General features: G+C 37.3%; 2 protein-coding genes across 2 annotated transcripts in view; one reads left to right on the top strand and one right to left on the bottom strand.

Annotated features, from left to right (window-relative positions):
* Positions 1 to 16023, top strand: part of LOC125225578 (very long-chain-fatty-acid--CoA ligase bubblegum-like) — a 34443-nt gene extending 18420 nt beyond the window's left edge. The window contains 11 exon segments of the mRNA XM_048129345.1: positions 297 to 446; positions 2205 to 2314; positions 8248 to 8388; positions 9106 to 9171; positions 10384 to 10418; positions 10421 to 10601; positions 10806 to 11040; positions 12065 to 12205; positions 12704 to 12829; positions 13974 to 14094; positions 15267 to 16023. Of these exon segments, the coding sequence (XP_047985302.1) occupies positions 297 to 446; positions 2205 to 2314; positions 8248 to 8388; positions 9106 to 9171; positions 10384 to 10418; positions 10421 to 10601; positions 10806 to 11040; positions 12065 to 12205; positions 12704 to 12829; positions 13974 to 14094; positions 15267 to 15343 (1383 nt within the window). The 3' untranslated portion in view covers positions 15344 to 16023.
* A 25-nt stretch (positions 16024 to 16048) lies between these two features.
* LOC125225575 (patj homolog) overlaps positions 16049 to 22265 on the bottom strand; it is a 33726-nt gene continuing 27509 nt past the window's right edge. The window contains exon 17 of the mRNA XM_048129341.1: positions 16049 to 17365. The gene's annotated coding sequence lies outside the window, so the exon portion shown is untranslated. The remainder of the gene's footprint in view (positions 17366 to 22265) is intronic.

A 22265-nucleotide genomic window follows, 5' to 3' on the forward strand; every position in this document is an offset into this window, starting at 1 on the left:
TGTTACGATCGATACTCATCTGGGCCATTTTTTTTTTCAAAGTTGTCCACCACACTTTTTTTGTAACATGGGTATTTTTTACGGGATTTATACTCAGAATCGGAAAATGGTAACGGAATGGGGAAACACCCTTGGGACACTTTTTGTCTCCTATTAGGGTTGAAAGAGCTCGCGATTCTGAGTGGAAACCACATAAAAATTTCTAAATCTAAAAATAAAGTGGTCAACTTTGAAAAAAATGGCCAATCTGTGTCTTCTCTTCTTATACAGAGCACTAAACCACTTTTTATTTCCAGTCCGGAACCGTAGGTCCCCCGAAGGCCGTGATGCTGTCACACGACAACCTGACGTGGGACGCGTACTCCATCTCGCAGCGAGCCGGTGACATCCAGCCGACGGTCGACAGTCTCATCTCCTTCTTGCCACTCAGTCATGTTGCTGCTCAGGTGATTGACAATTTATTTACGGTTATTTAAGCGTGCGGATGTTTTATGCGATAAACGCAGTTTTAAACGCGATTCGTTTGTTGTATACCACTTTATATCCGATCATCTAATGAGTGTAATGACTAGGTATACATTGTTTACGCGGCTTTTTTTAACGCAGTAGTGCGAGCAAATCAAGCAATGATTCATTTCTTGTCTGGTCGAAACTCTTAGCTTAAACACGCCGAGCACCGTAATATTTTCTACATTACGTTGATAGCATGCGTTTATCGTATACGAGTAAAGCTATCGCGCGCTTTACGGCTCACTGTAGAACACAGTTTTCTAGTACCTAATTGCCATAAACTTTCTCAAAATTGTTTCCTTATTTGTTGTGTTATATCGTCTTCAAGTACCTATCTCAATCAGTATCTTTACAAATTATCGGTAAAATCGAAGTCCACATAATATGAACTGTAACCAAATTCCTTCTGATTGACAGAAAGGTCACAAAATTCTCTGTACTTGATTAGAAATTTTCCATATATCAACGATCCGTATAACTTTATCCGTGTGGCGTAATAGTTTATTTAACAAACACTTATTACTAGATTTGCGATACATGTCTATCAGACTCCAAACTAGGCTGCGCCTGTGTCTTGGTAGTCTGCGAGTGCGATTTACAGGTTTTGCAATTTGTTTTACAGAAATAGTTAGGAACTACTTATCGACTAATTTCGTGTGTGTGTGTGTGCTTGCGCAACCAACAAACTTCGTAAAATTTTAACCATTTTCATATTTCAATTCTAAAGTTGACATGTCTCACACATATGTCTTGTTGTCCTTTGCATAAGCAGGTTGAAAACCAGTTGTTTGTATGCCTTGATGAAAAATTATTATATACACGATTGTTAAAGGGCAAAGTCCTGAACAAGTGAACATGCTTTTAACATGTTTTAATGTCGTACGGATCAACCTAAATAATGAAATCTTTTAACACAATCGAATGTGTAGGTACTTGTACCTTGGTTTACCTATTACATTTTCAAAAAGAGGCTTCTGGTTGTTTCTTTAGTTAGGTGGTTATAACTCTAGGCGTCAAACCATAGGAAGGGCGCTAAAATGGCAAAATTAAAAAAGAACAGTCTCAATTGCTAAACGAAGGTAACCAAAGGCGCCGTAACTGCATTTCGATGTACCCTGATTGAGTGCTCGGGCCGGCGCTAACTGTAGCAACGCCCAAAATATGAAATGAATATGAAATATAAATTATACGGAACGCTTATGGTATTTATTATCAAACTCGATGGGTAGGCTCGACAGGTGTAATCTCCATTCTTATCGTATATCCTAAAAACTCCAAATCCCACCCATCAAGTTAAAAAAATAGGTTCTATACAGCACATAGGTATCACATTTTTAGGACGATTTTAACAGATAACTAATTTACTACCCTGATGTCCGTGATGTGTTTATCAGCAGCGGCTAGTCCATACAAGCCGATTCCCACCGTCTTGCCTAACATTTTACTAGTAAAGTACCTAATGTTAAAGTAGGTTTCTTTTTACTTTGGTGTTGCCTAGCAGAATTTTTTACCAGCCGCCACTGGTACTTATAATGAGCTATAATTGTCAATAATATCCATTATTTAACACTTTTAACAGTTAATTCAATAACAGTGACACATTTTTATTAGCCGTGGCTGTGTAATATACAAATTAATATCGCTGTTGAATTTCCCAAAATTGTAAATAATAATATGAATTTTACCGTCGACAGGTGGTGGACATATACCTAACCTTGATGAACGCCGTGACGGTGTACTTTGCCCAACCAGATGCACTCAAGGGCAGCCTGATTGACACACTGAAGGATGTTCGCCCTACCAGGTACGTTATTAAATGTTGCGAGGAAAGTACGCGTGTGGCACATGCGCAATAAGACATAATTGCTTTATACTCGTAGATACTTAGTGTTATTTAATTTAGTGGAATCTGTTTTAGTAGCAAACGGCTCGGTTCTTGAATTATACTATAACCCCTTAGGCCCTTATTCATAAACGCACACTAAAGTTATCAAGCCGATAAAGTACGTTTGTCCCTTTGTATATATCACACCAATACGTCGGAAAGGGATAAATTAACTTTATCGGTTTGATAACTTTAGTGTACGTTTATGAATAAGGGGGTAACTCTTTAACTTGTTGTAATTACTTGTTTTGAGTGAGTGAATGGGAGGCGAAGGCACCGCGCTCGCTTCGCTTTCAACTCGCGAGTGTTATAGCATCCAAAGTGAAATATAATATTTATTTACTTACTTTAAATATTTATTGAAATATCATGAAATCAAAGCGTTTTAGATTGTATTTATGTACACTACACCGTGCTATATTTATTATTGTGCATGTAATCGTCTTATCTATTGCTGAATGTCATTCATTGATGCATTAGATTAGATTCCTACTTGTAAGTATGTACCTGCTATATCTTTTCGTGTTTTGAATAGCTGATATAGAAGGCGTTATTATCGTTATAGGGCTCTTTTTAGGGTTCCGTAGTCAACTAGGAACCCTTATAGTTTCGCCATGTCTGTCTGTCCGTCCGTCCGTCCGCGGATAATCTCAGTAACCGTTAGCACTAGAAAGCTGAAATTTGGTACCAATATGTATATCAATCACGCCAACAAAGTGCAAAAATAAAAAATGGAAAAAAATGTTTTATTAGGGTATTGAAAAGAGGGGGCTGATTTTTTTTTTCATTCCGACCGCAACATGTGATATATTGTTGGATAGGTATTTAAAAATGAATAAGGGTTTACTAAGATCGTTTTTTGATAATATTAATATTTTCTGAAATAATCGCTCCTAAAGGAAAAAAAAGTGCGTCCCCGTCCCCGTCCCCCCTCTAACTTTTGAACTATATATTTAAAAAATATGAAAAAAATCACAAAAGTAGAACTTTATAAAGACTTTCTAGGAAAATTGTTTTGAACTTGATAGGTTCAGTAGTTTTTGAGAAAAATACGGAAAACTACGGAACCCTACACTGAGCGTGGCCCGACACGCTCTTGGCCGGTTTTTTTATTAATATGCGGTAACGATGGCAATCAAAAGTTGACGTTTGATTAACTGTCAAAATAGGATGTAGGTCACAGATGTCATATATACCATAGATCAAGCAAACGTATCTACTTAGCGTGTCAAATGAACTCAGTGAATTCCACTGAGTTGTCCGTCTTTACTCGCAGCTTGCAGCTTTCGGGCGTCAATTTTTGTAAGTTGAAGTCAACCAAAACATAAAAAAATGCCTCGTCACGTGATTGCAACAACACAAAAATTATGAACAATCAAGAGCCTGAGACATATTTAAAATTACAGGCAAGAATCAACTTCAGTACAAAATTTGACACGCTCGGCCCCTATACAAATATATGAATTTGTTTCTTCTATCTAAATTAAGTTCTGTGATGTAGGTACAAATCACGATACATATATTAGACTTCTTTTACCTTTGAATAGCGAAAAATACCCTTTTGCGCCGTGCGCACTGTAATTATACAACACAAGTTTTTATTGTAAAATGGGTATTTAATTAATCAACTAATCAATATAACAAGGAAATAGATGATCTAAGCTCTAATCGGTTGATTGAAACAATAGAATAGATAGCACAAATAAGCCGATATTCTGATTGATATAGTAGATAACTTCTATTAATAACTCGTCGTCGTTAATGAAAATGCGACAGCCATTTAATTAACGCATTATCTTGATCTGGAAATATCGTATGATACACCTACATATTTACACGTCATTTTCTTATCATTTGGAAAATGTTATCAGTCGCACCAAATTAACAGTATATTGACTTTGTAGTAAGAAATTGCGGGAACCCGTCTGATTACTATGAAACATTTTCCACGTATACTACTTACTACAACTTACATTCTACTTCAAAATCTGTGCATATTCAGCTTAGAATTACTAGGTACCTAAGAATCTACTAGATTACTGTAATTGTCAAGTAAATTTTCTCAAACATGCAATGAAATATTGTCTTTACGTTCCTTAAAATGGGCTGGGAAGTATCGCTTTTTGGGCGCAACAACTCGAGAGGACTGTAAAGGGATTTCATATTATTTTTTAGGCCTAGGCCTGCAAAGAAACTTTTTTTTATAAAATATTGTCCTTTAGAGCATTTTTTTTATTTCATTGTATGTTTGAGAAAAGCACTATACATGCCTCGGCGTGAAAACGGATTCCCACTATATACCCACTTGGCCGGAAATCCTCATTTTCCCGGCCTCTGATGTAATGTACTATTTAAAGTGTAGCCCCTATTCACCCCAGCCATCCCTTTTTATACCAGTTGATGTTATTACATACGCAATTCGCATTTTTTATTCAAAGTCATTTTAATTGATAAATTCATTAAAAACCTACAACGCCACTGCACACCTTGGAAATAATTATAATTGATTACGTGTTAATTGAGGAAAAAAGCAAACCTCGGATCACAGTTACTAGGATCTATAATCTGTTTTAAGTAGTACCTACTTATAGGCATCTAATAAATTTTTATCCTCTATTACTGGGGACGCTATTGCACAACACCCTGCATTTTATGATTAAGCACTGAGACTTGGCACAGGTTGTTCCTTGGGTGGCCCTGAGTAGATAAAGATCGGGAGGCATCGAGAGCCCCCCTTAATTTAGGAGGGAAGAGGGGGGGAAGGCTGGCGCCGCCGCGCTTCCTTTGAAACCATATTTCTCTAAAACTATACAAAATAGGGCATGCGATATATCATTTTCGGATAAATGAAGGACGAGGAATTCATTTTTGGAACAAAAAAAATGTATTTTAGAACAAAAATACAAAATAAAATGGGAAAATCTGAAAACGAGAATTTTTTTTATACATATGATTGCACATTTTATGAAAACTGTAATGGTTTTTTCTAAATAAAAAATATTATTTAATAGCTACATTTATCTAGTTTTAGAAAATGTATAATTTGTTATAGAAATATATTATAGGACGAGTGATAAAAAATAATTTACATCGCCCGATAGGGTGATTTGAATGCTCATTTCAATAAGTTTTGTCAACGATTTCAGGTATAATCACTATTTTTAACACACGAAAGCCGTAATCATTGTAGTTTATGGCTATTTTAGTGATTAATGTACTTAAAATAATAAAAAATACAAAAATTTTAAAAAATATTAAAAGTGTGATAATTTTTTTTAACATTATCCTATTTTGTTCTTTCTACACAATATATATCTAAAAGCAATAAATATCAATAAAAAGCCACATTTATACAGTTTATAAAAATATATAGTTTGTTATATAAATATATTACGAAACGCGAGATAAAAAATAATGAAAATGAAAATTTTAATGTACGGGTCAGCTTGCATTATTCGATGAGGTGAGGTAAAGGTACTACCCGCTATGCACTGGAGTTCGTCTAGTAATACAGAAATATACTTATTCTAATAACGTTTACACATGTAGGTATATCACGACCCAGTACAGAAAATTGTAAAAGTCCTATAATATAGTTTATTTTGATTGTAAAATAAAATTGCATGTGACTTATATTGCAAAAAAAATATCTTAATCACGTTCTCCTCTCCTAAAGCAGTTCTGCATGCATAGGCTTGAAGGTTTTTTAGTTTACTAGCAGAATTTAGTTACTTCCTTTGGGCACCCTTAAATCGGTTTTACCCATCCATAAAAGATAAAATAAAAATCGTCATATTCTTCCTTTCAGTATCAATGATAGTTAGTTATTGCGCAATAGTGCCATAAAAAATAAACCACATTCGTATTAGCATTAAACATTAATGATTTTTGAACTAAGACATTGCTTTTGTACAAAGGAGAACCTCAAAAAATGGTCTGACTAGACGAAAACGGGACTATGTATCGGGGCTAGTACTCAACGCTCTCAAAAAGTGTAGCTATTTTGAGTTATTCAAATAAAACAACATGAATAGTCTGAATTTAATTATGTATATATCACAACATCCACTGCATAAGCACATCAGCTCCAAACATTTAATTTAAAAAGTCTTTTTTTAACGGTTGCACCTTACGCGGCACTGTTTTTTATTACACCTGCATCCGACAATTTCGATGCATGTTTCTGCAGCAACAGGCAACGTTGCGGGCAAGTAGGCTTCCAAATCCCAATTTTTACAGACTTTCGTCCAGCCACAAGTAGCAAATAATGGCAAATTTTGAATTGGGTTTAGTTGACCCCATAAATGGACACCTTGATATACCTATAACCCTTACAAAAATGGTGCAAGGCAGCTTTTGTCGGTGAAATGCTGTTAATTGGGCGGTCTTTTTTGGTTAGTAACTATTTTCGGCACTCGTTAACCAAAGTACAGGACGCAGATCTGGAATAATAAATATGTCAAGTAAGAATTAAGTATCCATAAATTATGCAAATCATATAGATAACTACTATTTCACAAGATGTATTAGGATCAGATGTATATATCTGACCTATCATATCAATCGATCATTTCATGTAATATAAATAGTTAAATTTAGACTATATAGGAGTACTTATGTTGTTTAATTTGAATTACTCTAAATAACTACACTTTTTGAGAGCTTTGAGTACCATTACTTCACCTCATCGAATCATACAAGCTGACCCGTACCGTACATCAAGATCGCCCTGCCACGTCACTTTCATTATTTTTTATCTCGCGTTTCGTAATATATTTAAATAACAAACTGTATATTTTTTTAACTGCATAAATGTGGCTTTTCATTCATATTTATTGCTTTTAAATATATATTGTATAGAAAGAACGAAATAGGATAATGTTATAAAAAAGTTATTACATTTTATTTTTAATTTTTAATTTTTGTATTTTTTTTATTTTAAGTACATTTATCACTAAACTAGCCATAAACTACAATTATTACGGCTTCGTGTGTTAAAAATAGTGATTATACCTGAAATCATTGACAAAACTTATTGAAATGAGCATTCAAATCACCCTATCGGGCGATGTAAATTATTTTTTATCACTCGTCCTATAATATATTTCTATAACAAATTATACATTTTCTAAAACTAGATAAATGTAGCTATTAAATAATATTTTTTATTAAAAAAAAACCATTACAGTTTTCATAAAATGTGCAATAATATGTATAGAAAAAAATCTCGTTTTTAGATTTTCCCATTTTATTTTGTATTTTTGTTCTAAAATACATTTTTTTGTTCCAAAAATGAATTCCTCGTCCTTCATTTATCCGAAAATGATATATCGCATGCCCTATTTTGTATAGTTTTAGAGAAATATGGTTTCAAAGGAAGCGCGGAGGCGCCAGCCTTCCCCCCCTCCTCCCTCCTAAATTAAGGGGGGCTCTCGATGCCTCCCGATCTTTATCTACTCAGGGCCACCCAATGAACAACTGTGCCAAGTCTCAGTGCTTAATCATAAAATGCAGGGTTCCCATACAAGACATAGCAATAGCGTCCCCAGTACTATGCAGTAGGTACCAAGTTAAGGCTTCAGACTTGATACGAAAAAAATGTTCAAGGATTTTCAAGTCATGCCACGTCTTACAAATCTTTTACCACCGTAGTCCGATACAATAGCCAGCTCATTTTGACAAATCTTAGTTGAACTTTCTACTAGCGGCAATCAAAAATTCTATGCGGTTAAAAGGTTACATACACACTATTTACAAGACATCTGGCATTAGACGAAAAAAAATACGAACGACACTTTCATTAATTCTACTGGTTTCTTTTACTAATCTGATGTATTTTACTATTTTTACAGACTATTAGCAGTACCTCGGCTATGGGAAAAAATGTACGAGAAAATGATGGCCGTCGGCGCCCAGAGCGGATCCCTGAAGCGATGCATCGCTGTTTGGGCCAAAGAGAAAGGGCTGAAGTACCACCTTGGCAGGATTGAAGGGTGAGATTTATTTTATGTTATATTCCACTGCTGAGGAAAAGCTGTCACTTTTTGTTTCCTCACGACTTCTACGTTTCTGTTTTCTCAGCATTCCTGGTAGAATGCTACCAAGTAAGAAATAATGGTACTAAATAATTGATTAAACAAAGATTATGAACCGGATCTACGTTGCAGGATTACTTATCTTTCCACTTTATTTAAGTATACTTTTATCTTCACCGTAACTGTTTGAATCCGCCAAAATTCATAAAATATTTCATAAAGATTAGCGTCATTAGCGGGGTTTTCATAATCAATACCTATCAGAAAATATTGACGCAATTGAAGTTGTAAATTTATACATAAAAATATCCGTAGATATGGATAAACTCCATAAGTAAACACGAACATAAAAATAACTGATATAAACAAGTACTTAGGTAGATATTTTTCTATAGGGTTCCGTTGCTACTCAATGAGTTGCAATGATAGTAGGTAGGTTTATAATGGTGGCAGTACCGGAAATTTCTTCAGTGTCCCGGTGACAACCATTAGGGCCATCGAGTATCCAAGAACTAATTAAAAATTACTTCTACCTAGAAATGATGCGCCAATTACCTACATCGATTTTCATTTCTTTTTATATTTTAATATCGCCGTATATCATTCCCACTTATAGAAGATATTTTGTGGTGCGGCAGTCGTTCCCCAATTCAGCTGACTTTTCTAAATACTCAGGGCCTTATCAGCCGGCATGAGAGGCCTCCCCATAGAGTTCACCACCCTCGAAATGTTACAGTATTGGTAAGGTCAACGCTTGATAAGTTGATGTTGTATGGTGTGATCTGTTGACTTAGCTCATGTGCACGTTCATATTTAAATATAATTTTTAATAAGTAACAATTTTTCTCTCATTCATTTTAGAGTTTTACGCTAACATCGTTCTTATAAGTATATTAAATAAAATCAATAAAGTCAGATTTATAGGTGACATTCAGTTGATATCAAGTTTAGTACCACAAGGCTACGGAATAATAGAAATAACTTCGCTATCGTGAAAATAAATAGGATATACAATCGAGAAATAAAACATCGATATAAAAAACAATTTGATTCTACAGATACTATTCATGTAAAGAAATAAATCATTTAAAATGTTATTTACAGTAATAGAATAAGCCATAGCATGACCATAGATTTAGATGTATTTAATTTTTTATATGATCGAATCATATCACATTTAATCAAATTCAAGAATATGTAACACTATACATATTTAATCAAAATACATAAAATACATAAACGCCTGTATTCCCAAAAAGGGTAGGCATGAAACACGTGTAACTGCTCAAGTTTCAGTGTCACTTTGATCATTTAAAGGGGTAAAAGTAATAGTTATTTGTTATACAAGGGGGCAAAGTTGTATTTTAACGCCGAGTGTGGAATTGAAAAACGAGCAAGTGAAAGGATTCTATAGTTGAACCACGAGCGAAGTGAGTGGTTCGAGAATAGAATCCTGAACTTGCGAGTTTTTTAAAACACGACAAGTAAAATACATTTGCACCCGAGTGTAACACAAAACTTTTCCCCTCACAATAGCGAGGAAACTACAACGCAAAAAATGCGTTTATCACTGCTTCCAGTAGTTCCACAGGTGGTAAATCATCTTTATTACTAGATTCACCTACTTTTATCAGTTTTAAAGCAGTTAATTTGACTTTATTCAAGGTCAAATTACTTTATTCACTAGTGGATAAAATGCGTTTTTACCCGCTGGTATTAAAGGACAAAACACGTGTTTCCGAGCTAGTGAGGGGAAAACGAAATTGTGATATTGCAGTGAGAGGTTGCTAGCTCATTGCCCACAGCACAAGCACAATAGAACCTCTATCCCACTGTCGACTTGTAGGACACCCACGGAAGGTGTTGACATTCTTAACCTGTCATCACACGAATCTAAGTACCGAAATATAATAGCAAATTAAAGGGAATAATGAATTGCTCGTACGATTTCAGGCGTGACGGCATGACTCTAAGTTACAAAATGGCGCGTTGATGGTGTTCAGCAAAGTGCGAGAAAACCTAGGACTAGACCGATGTGTCACGTTTGTGACGGCCGCCGCTCCGCTGTCGGCAGACATCAAGAAATTCTTCTTGTCACTGGACATCCCTATCATGGAGGCGTTTGGCATGAGCGAGGGCTCTGGCGCGCATTCGCTGAGCATCGATCCCAAGTAAGTATGCGTATAGAAAAGAAAGAGAAAGTAGGACATAGCTGACACGTTCATGACGACCACAGCGCCTGTATGACGCGTTTTTGGCAAACATGTAATATTAGAGACATCGCTACACACTTGAACGCGGAAGTCGCGGAACTAAAGCAAAGACCAAAGAGGTCCAAAAAGCAGAATATATGTAACTGATTTTACTTATTCCAGGTTCAACCTCACCTCAGTGGGCGAGCTGCTAGAAGGCACAGAAACCAAGTTCGAAGGGTCGATGTCTCAGAATGGCCCTGGTGAGATCCTGATGCGGGGTCGCCACGTGTTCATGGGATACCTTGGCGACGAGGAGAAGACACGCTCGACCATCGACAGCGACGGCTGGCTGCATTCTGGTGACGTCGGCAGAGTCGACAGCCATAACTTCCTCTACATTACTGGCAGGATAAAGGTACGGGCTACTGTTTGGAGTTTGCTCACATTGAACTAACATCTACAGACCGTTTCAAGAAGGCTGGCACGAATGAAATTAACAAAACTTTGGATTGTATTTTATTAATCTGCGACACACGTGCATATTTTCATTCACTTCTATTTGTGCTGGCTCTTGTGAATTGACCTACTTATGGGAAATTCTGGCGTTCCCTTAAGAGTGACATAGTCAACTATTTAGGTACTATTTAGGTTTGCCTCGTTGTAATGTGGTTCACATCACTAATTATGTGTTCATTCATTCGAAAATCTTTATGACTTGAACAATTCGTACTTTACATAAACCATGTTCCAATGACATAATGTTATGACCAAAGACCTATATAACTTCGTATAGACAGATAAAGTCTAAGAAAAAAACGTACCCCAAAACCATACAGAAAAAGGTACGGTGAGCTAGATGGCGATACACATTTGGGGTACGCTCGGCTAGATGGCGCTAATATTAATATTTGACATTTTAAAACATATCAAGCTAAGAATATGGGCCAAATTGTCAAAACTGAGGTTCAAAAGTTTTAAGCCTGTGTCGAGAGATGGCAGTCTATGCACTGTGATTACACATTTTACTTTGACAGTAACTCTCTTTAATACTCGATCCTCTTTGGTTATGACATAGCGTAGTTACGAAATGCATCCGATGCATCGCCGCCATGATTTGTGCCTTTCTTACCTTTTACGTTATAATCCATACTAATATTATAAATGCGAAAGTGTGTGTGTCTGTTTATTTGTCCGTCTTTCACGGCAAAACGGAGCAACAAACTATCCTGATTTTTGAAGTGAAGATAGTTGAAGGGATGGGGAGTGACAAAGGCTACCTTTAGTCTTTTTCTAAACCGAGCGAAGCCGCGGGCAAAAACTAGTTAATAATATGTGATAGTTCTAAGGTAGTTGTCTTTGCAACTATGGGATCAAATTATCCAGATAATAAATATTTTTCATGTAATTTCATTAGTAACCAGTTTGTGTAAATATTACAGGAACTGTTGATCACCGCCGGCGGTGAGAATGTGGCCCCAGTACTCATCGAGCAGACGGTACAAGCGGAGTTACCTCACGTCGGGTACGCGGTTCTTATCGGCGACCGACGCAAGTTCCTATCGATACTTCTTACGCTCAAAGTAAGTAAATGAAGCATATTTTAATTCAAATTACGTTCTCCTTTTTCAAAAGATAGAAATAGAAAATTATGAGATATTAGGAATTAAATTTCAAGTATATTTTTACGAGTAGGTACGCGTTACAATATGGTAACGTAATACCTCTAGAGTCTCAGTTATACATAGCGTTATCTTGTTTAAATCTCACGTGATTCTTACCAGTTTGTTTCCTTATGTTTATTCTACTAACTTCAGATTGCGTAAGTACTAGTTATTATGGTGCCCTTACGAGCAAAACAATTTCAAGCAACTTACATACCATTGCCGCGTTTGCTCCATAGTTAGTTGATGCGTTTTAAACAAACGCGTCAATGGTATGTAGATTGCTGTATTGCCCGTGTAACAACCTAGCCTAGCCAACGTGTTGCGTTTGACTGAGATGTAATCAAATGTTAAAATTCAGTAGAAAATTTGAAAATTATTAGTGTCTATGTTTTAAATGCTACTGTTTGATTTCAGTGCAAAGTTGACAATGAGTCTGGGGACCCTCTGGACGAGTTAGACCCGGTGACACAGAAATGGGTGGAAAGCTTGGGAAGCAAAGCCAAAAGCCTCCGAGAGATTTCAAAAACCAAAGATCCTCTTGTAAGTAAAACTTTTTATTACATAGTAGATTTAGTACCAAGAAGCGCTGGTGGCCTAGCGGTAAGTGCGTGCGACTTTTGATCCGGAGGTCGCAGGTTCGAACCCCGGCTCGTACCAATGAGTTTTTCGAAACTTATGTGCGAAATGTCATTTGATATTTGCCAGTCGCTTTTCGGTGAAGGAAAACATCGTGAGGAAACCGGACTAATTCCAATAAGGCCTAGTTACCCTACGGGTTGGAAGGTCAGATGGCAGTCGCTTTTGTAAAACTAGTGCCTACGCCAAATCTTGGGATTATTTGTCAAAGCGGACCCCATGCTCCCATGAGCCGTGGCAAATGCCGGGATAATGCAAGGTGGAGGATGATGATGAATAGATTTAGTGCCACGGATCAGTAAAAACAAAGCGTGTTTTGTAAGATCATAGATAGATAGATAGAAAGAATACTCTTTATTGGCACACCTCAGCAAAAGATACAGAACAAATATACATTGAAGACAAAACAAATGATCATATTACGAGCATAAGACGTAAATGATATTTTTAATCCGATAGACAATTTTTTTATTAGGCTTAGAATAAATTTAAAAGTGGAAAATGTCGGCCTTGGGTGAGACTTGAACTCACGGCCTCTGGATAATATTCCAGCGCTCTGCCAACTGAGCCACCAAGACTTCAACCAAGCCAGCGAAATTTTCCACTACTAAGGTCAATGGGACCCGTAGCGACATCTACCGTAAGAGTGTTAAACTTCTTAAACGGCAACCGGAGTTCCAAGTCATATTGGAAATTCACCAGTTCCGATGCGCTAACCATGCTAAATTTTAACTTCTGATTAGCAGAAACGTCTGCAATCGATGCCACTAGGCTTAGAATAAATTTAAAAGTGGAAAATGTCTGCCTTGGGTGAGACTTGAACTCACGACGCCTGCGTCTAGTGGCATCGATTGCAGACGTTTCTGCTAATCAGAAGTTAAAATTTTTTTATTGTTTGGTACCGCTTAAACAGCATTAGACGGCAGTTTGGTATTTTCATATCTTTCATAAGCTTAATTTTACTTTGGCAATATCACGATCTGTTGAAAATACAAGGTTTAACAGTCTCTGATTGCAAGTAAGTAACTTATGGTTATATTTGTTACAGGTGTCCAAAGCAATTGAAGCCGGCATAGTGCGAGCAAACAAACAGGCGATTTCAAACGCACAAAAAATCCAGAAGTTCTCCATTTTGCCGGCGGACTTTTCCGTTAACACAGGAGAGTTGGGTAAGGACTTTTACTATCCTCTCGTTGAAAATGTGCTGCGGTACCGGGTCGAAAGGCCATGTACAGAGTATGGCTCATTGCCGCAGCGAAGGTGTTAAGACACACCTCGGACGCTGGCGATCAAATATATGAATCTAGCGCGTTCCTAGCACACAGTTTAAGCTCGTGTAGGTGAACGCGTACCATGCTTGTATGAGTGAAATATGGCAGGTCGACTGTTCGCGTTTTTGACAGGCGGTAACTGCGAGGTAGCCGAGAGGGGTGGGCGGCGCTTTCAGCGGGGTGCGAGAGTGGCCATACTGTACGATAGTACTCTTTATTATACTATTACTGTGGTTAAGGTTTAAATAGACAAGCAAGAACTTACGTTACATGTCATGTCTAAATGCGACACTAATTTTGATTCGAGAGGTTGTAAGTAGGTGTTGTATACCTACGAATCCAATAATTATCCATATTCACTATGTCCGACAATGCAAGTGTAAACTGTATTGTCCGTGATATCATGCTTTAAAGAAGTATTTTAGCCAATTTAGCCCTTACAACAATAATTAAAAACCGGCCAAGAGCGTGTCGGGCCACGCTCAGTGTAGGGTTCCGTAGTATTCCGTATTTTTCTCAAAAACTGCTGAACTTATCAAGTTCAAAATAATTTTCCTAGAAAGTCTTCATAAAGTTCTACTTTTGTGATTTTTTTCATATATTTTAAACATATGGTTCAAAAGTTAGAGGGGGGGCACACTTTTTTTTTCTTTAGGAGAGATTATTTCCGAAAATATTAATATTATCAAAAAACGATCTTAGTAAACCCTAATTAATTTTTAAATACCTATCCAACAATATATCACATGTTGAGGTTGGAATAAAAAAAATATCAGCCCCCACTTTACATGTAGGGGGGGTACCCTAATAAAACATTTTTTTCCATTTTTTATTTTTGCACTTTATTGGCGTGATTGATATACATATTGGTACCAAATTTCAGCTTTCTAGTGCTAACGGTTACTGAGATTATCCGCGGACGGACGGACGGACAGACAGACATGGCGAAACTATAAGGGTTCCTAGTTGACTACGGAACCCTAAAAAGGAAATATTTATATGGGACAAGAGGATAGACCTAGTAAAGCATCCATCAAAACCATTATTTACAAAAATACCTTCTTTCACAGGACCAACACTAAAAATCAAGCGTAACGTGGTATACGAGAAATATTACGACATCATCGAAGACTTCTACAAGGACTGATAATTGATAGCAAGGCTACTTGAACACGAGTATCTTACAGGGGATTACTAGTTAACAATTATATTTATTATTAGACAATAACAGGACTTAAGAGTGGTGCTATTCTTATCTGAGATATAGGGAACTAGCGAGATAACAGTTGCGGGACAGCTACTTAACAGATAAAATAGATTCAAGACATAATATAAGAGTACAGTCAAGGAATAGGTGTATGATTATTTACTATAATTTGCGTTGAAGCTTTGGAGATTTTAGAAGTACGCGGAAGGGCTTGCTTCGAAGTGCTTTTCAAGTCCTCAAATCTTGTCGCAGATTAATCTTACATGACCTCCTAAGGCTGATTGGCCTATCTTTAAAACTTGTGCAATAATGTTAAAAAAAATTCAATTGAAACAGAGTTGCATTTGTTTGGTTCGTTAGATTTTCAAACGAAGTAAATTCAACTTTGTTTCCTACACTATAGTTTTAAGTTTCTAATAAATGTTAGGTTTTTTATTGTTTATCTGGGCTTTAGGAGGCTAGGATAAGGACGTCAAATGATTGTCGACGATAAATTATATTAAATGTTTGCTCAAATAGGGACACGTGGTATGACTGGAATCATTGTGATGTTAAAAATTTATTGTTAAATCGAAATCAAATTATATTTTTATAAGTATAAATATATACTATTTTGAAAACTGTTGTTTTATTAAAAACACATGATAACTTTGCTTAAAATTTAATATAATAATGATAACTATTTGAATACAGTCTAGAAATATAAGTCAAAAACAGATATACAATTTAATATGATTTAAAATATTATTAGATAATTATAATACTGCTTACAAAAACATAAATGGAATACTTGGATAAGTATAATTATCAACTATGTAACACAAAGGAGGGCTAGGTATTTAACTAAGGTAAGGGCATTTTCGGTAAGGTAAATTTTATGTTTTTCCTACTCAGAATCACGAGCCTACTATTTTGAATACTTTCCACTTTGTAACCGCTGTACAAAGTGTTTGAAAAATGGTAACGAAGGAAAAAATAAATTTAGGACGCTTTTTCCGCCTAGTAGGATGAAAATCGAAATTCTGAGTACGAAAAACGTTAATTTACCTATTAAAAAAAAAATCTTTTGAATCTTCTTTCGCGAAAATGCCCGTAATTGACTAAAAATTACTTTATAATACATCATCTAATTAATTAAGTACTCGCAAGTCTATTTATTAACAGGTCACAAGAAAAAGTTAATAATGATATTGGAATGTGTAAATATTCCATTACTTAATAATTATTTATCTACTTAATGCGTCAATTCCACTAACAACAATATTATAAATTCCTTTTATAAGTCAATGCATTGATTATTTAATTAAGTTGAAATTTAAAAACGAAATATGACGTCATGAGAGGCCTTCCTCAATTCCATAGCATTTTAAATTCGTTTAAATTTGATTACATATTTACACCGGTTACTAACGGAAGGAGTATAATTTTAATAGTCTTTTTTTTCATTTTACAACAAACAAGATATTTGATTTGATAAAAGTCATGGTTTACACAAAATAATATTAAATATACCAACATTATTAATTAAAGTCTGTTGCTACTTTGACCTCAAGCAGACTAAATACTTAAAGATTAATCCAGCACTGGATTCCAGTGGAATGATAAAGCTGGAAACAAAAGATTGGAATGTTTACTGGAATTATTATAATCCAGTGCTGGTTCACGTTTGGTATAGAAATTGAGCGATATAGGGTACTAGCTGTTTGGTCATCTGTCGTGTCTTCAGCGGCAGTGACGCTTGGTGTTTGCGGCAAATACTAAACATAAATTCTAAATACCATCAAACACAAACGCGGCATCCCAACGCTTGGTAAATAAGTCTGTTTGCCGAACATTTGTAAAAAAACCGATACCGTTGTCGGTTGTTAGCAAACACCTAAAGGCCTCTCCAGCCGGCCTATCCGAAGTGACAATCGTTGACGGTACGTGGCGATCGGAATGCAGTCTGGCTCTGTCGCGCCACTACAGAAGACAGATAGGGAGAACCAGTTACGAAACTTAAGCGACAGGCGTTAGTGTTTGGCCTCGTTTGCTAAGCTTACGGATGTAGCTTAGGTGTAACGGCTCAGCCACGACATTGGTCTAAGCGCGACAGCGGTGAGCGGCGGCCATATATTGAAGCGAGACACAACGATGGGACTTTTGATTCGCACGTATGGCTTCCGCTCGCCGCTGTCGCGCTTAGACCAATGTCGTGGCTGGGCCGTAAGGTTTGAGTGGACGCTCGGTCGACGGGACGGGCTCGCCCGCGTCTATGCAGCGTACTCAGGGCACTTGTATGAGCTTCAATAGTTTGACATGCACGCCGCACGCTCCTTCCCGCTGCACGCCCAATAGGAGCGTGCACTCAGACCTTACAGTAAAGTTGTACAATCAGACAAAAAAGTGGTTTACCACTTTTTGACCTTATGTGTTTCAAATAGAGTTGAATAGTGGTAAACCACTTTCTTGGCTGACCGTACAGTCAAATTGGTATAGAGTGAGCCGTTCAGTCGTATCGAGGCGGCGCGTTTTTTAATGTTTACTCTCGCTCTAGGCTCACATCTACTAGGTTTAGGCTTGTGTTCTTCACGAACTATGAACTGTTAGGAATAAAATCCCATCAATGACCGAAATGAACTGAATCTTCCCATGCTCTGTGCTCATTTAGTTCAGTATAGGATTGGCGAGCGCGAGCGGTTCGGAACGAGAACGGGTGTGTGTCTGTGCCGACCGGGAGAGCTACTTAGCAGAGCAACACAAAAACGTCAAGTTTTCATATTAGGCTTCGGTTACTTACAACCTTTCGGCCCGGTTGTTATTATCTGTGGGCTATTCGTATCATTTTGACACTATCCCAGCGTAGCCAGATCTACGGAAAAGTCTGTAGATCTACGGATTTCGGGGCTTCAACACAGACCTACGGATTTTTTTGAAATTTCTACGGAATTCCAATAAACACAATTTTTTACTAAATTATACATGTAAGCAATAAAGATATTGTGAGTTATTGCTAATAACGAAACGTGATTCCCGTCTGTCACGCTTCGGATGTGCTTCGGACTCAATTCAGACTATAGCGACTATTTATACTTTTGCATTTCGTTACACGCCGCTCACGCTGTACAAGATCTAACTTTCTAAGGCTACACTAATGTAGTAAAAGGGAACGGAATTGAAGCGTACCAGGTACGCACTGTAATAATATGGCGAAAAAGTAGAAGTGCTACATACACTTCTACTTTTCATTACTCATTATTTTATGCTTCAATATAGTCTGTCAGAGGTGTGTCACAGTAAAAAGGCGCGAAATTTTAATTCTTCGTGTCTTTTAATTATTATTCAGAGCCTACTGTGTCCCACTGCTGGGCAAAGGCCTCCCCCCTCTTTTTCCAATCTTCTCTGTCTAGTGCTATTTCTCTCCAGCCAATCAAAAATGAGTCCAGGTTATCCCGCCATCGCCGGTGTGGTCTGCCGGATCCTGTTGTTTTTTAATATCCAGCAGCGCCATCTACAGTGTATGTTTGAATAAGGAATGCAATGTTCTAAATATAATTTTAAATATGACATGATGTTCATGACATTGTATTCTAGTTGTCACTCAATAAATCATCTTCGGAGCATTTACACGTATTTGATTAACAATAGGTTATGGGTATATTTTATTGATCAATACGGGGGGTTTAGTCAAGTATTAGATTGCAGTTTACAGTGTATTGTGTTATTTATTTATATTGTGAAGTGATCTGTGACTAATCTCCGGAGATGTCGTCACCAAACTATGTGGCGAATGTGCCCAAGTTACGTGGCCGAGAAAATTATTGTGAGTGGGTTTTCGCAGCAGAGAATTTTCTTATCCTAGAAGGCACGCAGAAGTTTGTTACGCGTAAGCCAGAAGCTACGGGTACAGAAGTTGCAGATGACGAAAAAGCCCGTGCGAAATTGATTTTGACTATCGACCCTTCCTTGTATGTCCATGTAAAAGGTGTCAAAACTACGTTTGAATTGTGGACAAAACTCAAAAGCTTATTTGACGACTCTGGTTTCGCCAGAAGAATTACGTTGTTACGAAATTTAATTTCCATAAGGCTCGAAAATTCAAATTCGATGACAGAATACGTAACAAAAATGGTAGAAAATGGTCAGAAATTAAGTGGCACAGGTTTTGCCATTAGTGATGAGTGGATCGGCTCGCTATTATTAGCAGGTTTGCCTGAGAAATATTCCCCGATGATTATGGCAATAGAGCATTCCGGCATTTCCATCACGACAGACGCCATCAAAACAAAGCTTTTAGACATGGAAGAGAAAAATTCAAATTTGACAGGGAATGGGAACGAGACTGAGAATGCATTCGCGAGTACGTCAAGTTACCAACATAACAAGAAAAACAAAACGAAATTTGTCTGTGGTAAACAGGATGGCGGCGAAATGACAACAAAAGTCAGAAATGTCAAAGTCAATTGTTTCAGATGCAAAGAATCGGGTCATTATAGAAATCAATGCCCGAATTACGAAAAGAATTCAGTTAAAAATAAAACTGGTATACGGAAACAGTCTCATGCATTCAGTGCTGTGTTTTTAAGTGCCGATTTTAAGAAAGACGAGTACTATATTGATAGTGGCGCTAGTACCCATTTAACACCAAACGAATGTTGGGTTATGAATGCATCGTACGAGCCGGCAACTAGTGAAATTATAGTTGCAAATAAGGCATGTTTGCCTGTGTTGTGTACCGGAAACGTACAGATTGCGACTGTGACTCCAGATAGTGAATTCGACATAACAGTTGAAGATGTTCTATGTGTACCGAGTTTAACTACAAACCTTTTATCGGTCAGCCAACTGATAAAGAAAGGGAACAGAGTGGACTTCACTAAAAAGGATTGTAAGATTTACAATAGAAGTGGACAGCATGTTGCTACGGCCGCTCTGACAAATGGCGTTTACAAATTGAATATGCCAGAAGATACGACCAACGTTGCTATGGCAGTGTCTGCCGAGACTTGGCACCGACGTCTCGCACATGTTAATGGCTCCTACATGGCGAAAATGAAGGATGCAGTGCAAGGCTACAGTATTGGCGGCAAGATAGACATCAGTAATTGCAAGTAAGAAGTTCAACGAGTTCCTGAAGCTAAATGGGATACTGCATCAAAGGACAAATCCTTATACACCCGAACAAGATGGATTATGTGAACGGCAGAATCGCGTGGTCTGTGAGAAAGCTAGATGCTTATTATTTGATGCTGAGCTACCCACAGAGTTCTGGGCAGAAGCGTGTAATTGTGCAGTTTACTTAAGGAACCAGACAATAGCTTCAGGTTTGAACAACAAAACTCCTTTTGAAATGTGGACAGGGACACAGCCAGACCTGAGCCATCTAAGGATTTTCGGCAGTACTGTCATGGTCCACATTCCCAAAGAGAAAAGGTTGAAGTGGCAGAAGAAGTCTAAAGAAGCTATCCTAATGGGTTACCCAGAAGGGGTCAAAGGATATAGACTATTTGATCCAGAAAAGAGAACCTTTTTTACAGCAAGGGATGTTAAAATTATTGAAAATAAAGTGACATATTGTCAAATTGAAGTTCAACCACAGATACAGAAAGCTGAGGTAGGATGTCAAAGTTCAGTGGGGGATGAGAGTCCAGATAATTCCAGAACTTTAACTGATACATCATATGATTCGATCAATCCTAGTGAGTATGAGGATCCAGATACCACAGCGGAAAGTGTTTCAGTTCCGGATAATGTTCCTGCTCCTGAGAGAACCGGGCCAGTCCTGAGAACAGCAGAACAAAGAAAAGCTCCTGAAAGGTATGGAATTTCAAATCTTTGTTCAGATGCTAGCCCGAGGGACGATGCCAGTGGTCTGTCACTATCTGAGGCTTTACGCGGACCAGAGAAAGAGCAATGGAGACAAGCTATGGCAGAAGAGTTGAATAGCTTTGAAGAAAACCAGGCCTGGGAGCTTGTCAGTATTCCAAAAGACTCTAGTGTGGTAAAGTGCAAGTGGGTGCTTAAAAAGAAGTATGATAGTGAGGGCAATGTGCGGTTCAGAGCCAGGTTAGTAGCCAAGGGCTATACTCAGAAGTATGGAGTGGACTATGAGGAAACATTCGCGCCAGTGGTAAGGCATACAACTTTAAGACTTTTATTTGCTCTCTCTGTGCAGTTGAACTTAGATATTTGTCATTTAGATGTGACCACTGCTTTCCTGAACGGCTACCTTGAGGAGGATATTTATATGGAGAAACCAGAAGGTTTTCCTTCGCCTGTAGGTAAAGGGCAGGTACTTAAGTTGAAGCGAGCCATATATGGGCTCAAACAATCCTCAAGAGCGTGGTACAGGAGGGTAGATGATTGTTTAACCGAGCATGGTTATACTAGGTCTAAATTAGAACCTTGTTTATATGTGAAAAACGATAACGGTTTGACTGTAGTAGCTCTATATGTCGATGATTTCTTTGTTTTTTCAAACAACGCTGAAGAAACAAAATGCTTGAAACAGGTACTGTCTTCACAATTTAAATTAAAAGATCTTGGTCAAGTGAAACAGTGTTTAGGCATGAATGTTAGTGTTGATAAAGAAAACAATGTTATAACTTTAGATCAAGAAGATTATGTCGACAAGTTGTTGCATAAGTTCAATATGACAGACTGTAAGACTGTTCAGACTCCTATGGAGGAAAGGTTGAACTTAGATAAGGGTGAGTGCTGTGATACTGAATTACCTTACCAACAACTCATTGGTAGTCTCATGTACTTAGCAGTTTTGACGCGACCCGACATTTCTTTTAGTGTAGGTTATCTGAGCCAGTTTAATAAATGCCATGGTAAAGAACATTGGGCTCATGCTAAACGTGTTTTGCGTTATCTTAAG

The sequence above is a fragment of the Leguminivora glycinivorella genome, chromosome 4 (genome assembly GCF_023078275.1).
Source record: "Leguminivora glycinivorella isolate SPB_JAAS2020 chromosome 4, LegGlyc_1.1, whole genome shotgun sequence".
Taxonomy (NCBI): domain Eukaryota; kingdom Metazoa; phylum Arthropoda; class Insecta; order Lepidoptera; family Tortricidae; genus Leguminivora; species Leguminivora glycinivorella.